Here is a 4391-nt window from a genome sequence, read left to right as displayed (position 1 = left end):
CCCATCGCATTCCTTCCATGACGACATGGCTGTAGCGGCTTCGCAGTCCATGGGCACTTTCTATTAGGAAGAAGCACGGATTAACTACGCATGGACGAGGGAGGGTCTGATGCTGCACTACAAGGTATAGAGACAATAAACAAAAAGGCCGAACTCATATGAAACTCTATGTTAGTAATAGCCTTCCATATCAATCCCTCGTCTTGCTTATTCCTCGCGGCGCTTATGTTCGTCTAATAACAAAGGCTTCTGCATACTTGGTAAGCGCCGCCGTTTGATAGGATAGGGCTGATGCTGCCTCGTAGGTATCCCTTCTCTTAGGACCAGCTACTTTGTGTTGCTGTCTCTCTCTATCGACTGTGTGTGTCAGCTACTGGCATCGCAACAAGCCAGAATCCCGGGATCAAAAAGCAAACAGCTCCACCAGTTATGGAAACGGATTCGAGATTAGAGCAGTCTTCCCCGCCTCCAGGCACATGAGGAAATGCATCCACCTCACTATCGAATCGTTGGTGGTCACTAGCACCTGCTACGCCTCGGCTCATGAACTGGTCCCGTGTTCAAGGGGACGAGTAGAGCTTTTGCGCCCGTTCTGGCAGTTCCGGCGTCATGCGAGGTAAAAACCATAGCTTGTAAAGATAGTTGCCCCACTTCAAAGCTAGATATGTACTGATGATAGCTTCAACGCCGTGTTCAGGTTTGTGCCACGACCAGTACTTCCATGCTGAATATCTGCTCAAGTTTAATTTGGCTTGGTTTCATCACGATTCACTCTAGTTCTAAGGTAACATGGAGATAGTGCAATGCGGTGGGTGTTTAGGACAAATGCTGCGCTGATGTAAATACATTTGAGGATGAATCGAAGAAGATTGTGAATCACTTCTTTGAGAGATTTCGGGGCCAACCGACATGCAAAACCTCCCGTTGCGGTGCCACAACCGATGTGCCACACCCAGACTGCGGGCGGCAAATCCTTGCGTCTTCGATCGTTTAGCAACAACGAAAATGTAATCTTGCCGCAAGACGTCGTAGTGCCGCTGCCTGGTAATCCAGGAGCAGACGCTGCTATGCGTCTAGAAGTCAAGGCCGAAAACACTACGCATTATACGTTTCTAGCAGGATAAGTTGGCAGGACAGGTTGGCACCGGAGACCAGGAAGACGACATCGACATGACACTCACAGGGCATTTCTTGGCAAGCCTTGTGAGTGGCGGCTACACCGGCACCGTGGTTGGGGTCTACGGGACCACGAATGGTCGGGTCACAGAAGACACTTCTGTAGCATACGTCAACCGATGGAGATATTATGGTAAAGGGCAATACATTGATCGCAACGAGTCTATTTAGTCAAGAAAATGTAACTATGCTTCGAATAGCCGGATATCCTGTCTGGGCAGAAAGGCCTTAGTTTTCATCTATTCATCCTCCCATAGCCTTCCTAACCGCATCGTCAGACACCTCACTTTGACCCGCCGTCAACCGCGCAAACAGCTCCGGTCCAGCCTGCTCTCCGGTGGTCCGCACAGTGTAGTCCTTCTCATCAATCACCTGATCCCAAGAATCCCTTATCAACTCAATCGTCCAATCTTCACCAGCAGAACCTTGAAATCCGCGCGTTTCCGCCACGTAGATTCGCGAAACAATCTTGCCCGCTGCAGAAAAGACTTCTCCGCTGGCCTTGAAGTCTTCGTGAGCCAACCAAAGGACAGTAGGAGCAACATCTGCGGCTGGCAAAACATTTTTCATGAGCGACAACAAGCCTTCGTCCTTGATGCCAGCTTGCACCCCAGGTGAATATCCTGAAACGGCGATTGAGTTGACCAGAATGTTGTGCTCTTTTCCTTCTGTTGAGAGGGACTTAGCGAAGCCCATAACGCCCATTTTAGCACCACCATAAGCGGTGGTATTCGGCATGCCGAGCATGGTGTGTGAGACAATCATGACAATGCGTCCGTACTTTTGCTTCTTCAGATGCGGCCACGCTGCATGGGTAACATTGAACGACCCGCCGACGTGCGAATCGAACATGTCAAGTAACTCCTTGTGGGTGATGGCTTCGAAGGGCTTGGATTCCATCCAACCGGCGTTGTTGATGACGATGTCAATTCGGCCATAGGTCTTGATTGCTGCGTCAACGATACCTTGAGCATCGGATGGGTTGGTGACATTGCCGACGAAGGGTACTGCCTTCCCGCCAGCGTTGATGATGTCACTGACTGTTTCCTGCGTTGTGGCGGACGTGCGACTGTTGACAATGACGGAGGCGCCGAGGCGAGCTAGGAGAAAGGCATATCCGCGTCCGAGCCCAGAGCCAGAACCGGTCACAATTGCGACTCGGCCATCGAATCGAATGGGGTTTGCTGACGGCATAGTGGGAGGTGGAGACTGATGTATTGATGTATTGTGGTAAAGTAGGTAAGATGTGGGTGAAGTCGATTCTGTGTTACAATCAGCAGAATTACCTGATAGGTTTCCTATATGTATATACTATTGTTGTTTTGCGGAAGCAAAATGCTCCCTTACTACCGTGTTCTACTCTCCACTATGACTTGGACTCGAGGACATTTCTTTTCAGTCATACAGGCTTCTTGGCTACCAAGTCAGATCTGGGAAGACGGGTAGACTTCGGAGTCCGAATAGAGCAAATGGAAGATTTGGGCGGGAATACCAAGAGGTTCAAAACACCGCTGGCTACCGGCGTTAGGGATCCATGAGCTCTTATCTCCAGACTACACGTCTGCCTCATCACAGCCCCTCAGTTGGATATTGAAATCGCTTATGAGACTTAAAATGGGACCTAGATTGATAAAAGGAAGCACACTATAGTAGTTTTCCTAAGAGAGCTAACATTACCCCCACAGTACATCTTTGCTTCTCTACCTTCTGAAATGACCAGTTAATCAACTGAATTCAGCTACTTTACCACGAAACCCAACGTCAATGTTTGGGATGAGAACAGCAGTCACAGCAAAACAATTGTAAAGGCTATTAATTTTGCTCTCAGTCAGCCTGGAGCTCAGAAAGCATTCTTATTCCAGGAACTCCGAAATCCTCATCATGTGTGGATATGCCTAGACTGAGATTCGCAGGAAGACCATATAATCTACATGACGACGCAGTAAGTGATGACTATTTCCCCCCACTTTCAATTCTCATTTGCAAAGAATCATGATCAAGTTTTGCCTAGTACAGACCTCTAAAGATGACGCTAAAAATATGCTAGGGGTCATTAAAATTTAGCTACTCTTGGAAACACAATCGATTTCACGCAGGGCTCTATCGCAAATATTGTTGGAAGCCGAGGTCGTCTCACGGCCTCTATTGACGACGGCAAATCTGTCACCGAAACTCTCAGGGCATTCTTCCCATCCGATATTCAGTCCTCCGAGAAAGAAACAGCGTCACTGATATTAAAGGCCTTCTTTGAAGATACTCTAAAAACTTCCGAGAAAGAAACAGCGTCACTGATATTAAAGGCCTTCTTTGAAGATACTCTAAAAACTTCCATGAGGTCAAGAACATCAGCTATGGCTGGAGTGTTGAGACTGAGATACCTATCACTGGAGCAGAGGGGGAAACAGGTGTAATGCTGGTGGCGCTAATCTCCTGGTCAAATGTTGACGCCTTTTGGAAGGCTCTTGGTATTACGGCGTCCCAGGACGGCAAACGGATTCCTGAAGACATACCTGGTTTGATTATGTACGATACATTTCTCGCGAAAGCTAAGGCATGTATGGTGCCCGGGGGTGATGAAGTGTGAGGTTTACACTGGGGTTGCCCAGATCACGTAGCTGTTATGGGCCAGACTTGACCGCGGAGGCACTGGGAGTGTTGTAAGGAGCTGCAGAGTGAGACGAACAGCGTTTGATCAACCGGCAGCTTGACTTGTTTTTAGTCCAGCGGCTTTAGGCCCCTCATCTCTCCCTGGAGGGGTACAGAAAGCGCTGAGCTCAAGTATCTAGAAGCTGAGCTGCAGCAAGCTTCACTCAGCGGATCGATAGACGTCGCACTATTGAGAGTTCGGTGACAACCATCATCCCAATAAATCAAACTCCGGAACGCCTCCGAGATCTCTGCTTAGAAAGTCAAACTCCAAGTGCTCCATTGCCCAGGGACAAGTGATATCAAATAGATCAGAGGCTATGCTTGAGCCGACCGCTTCTTTCGGGTGGGATTCGCCGTACTTCGGCAAAGCCCAGGCAGTAACCGGCAAACCTCACTGGGAAGTCAGGCTACGCGTGAAAACACGCGATCTACGGCGGCTCATGCAAGAAGGTTTCCACTGGGACATGAGCAACTTCGATTTCCAGGCCACATACACTCGGATATATCTTGGTGGCGAGAAGCCGTCTCTGTTTAAGAGGGGATATACATGCAGGCGTAACTTTTTC

General features: G+C 48.8%; 1 protein-coding gene across 1 annotated transcript; it reads right to left on the bottom strand.

Annotated features, from left to right (window-relative positions):
• Positions 1-1313: 1313 nt before the first annotated feature.
• BDZ83DRAFT_645463 (uncharacterized protein) lies at positions 1314-2619 on the bottom strand. Its single transcript, XM_060509846.1, has 2 exons — positions 2489-2619; positions 1314-2438 (listed from the first exon to the last, which is right to left on the bottom strand). The coding sequence occupies exon 2, from the start codon at positions 2368-2370 to the stop codon at positions 1420-1422; it is 951 nt and encodes a 316-aa protein (XP_060357089.1). The 5' UTR covers positions 2371-2438; positions 2489-2619; the 3' UTR covers positions 1314-1419.
• Positions 2620-4391: the final 1772 nt, after the last annotated feature.

Source organism: Colletotrichum acutatum, assembly GCF_030867785.1.
Source record: "Colletotrichum acutatum strain CBS 112980 chromosome Unknown BDZ83scaffold_325, whole genome shotgun sequence".
NCBI classification, from domain to species: Eukaryota; Fungi; Ascomycota; class Sordariomycetes; order Glomerellales; family Glomerellaceae; genus Colletotrichum; species Colletotrichum acutatum.
This window is presented reverse-complemented; position numbering and strand designations above follow the sequence as displayed.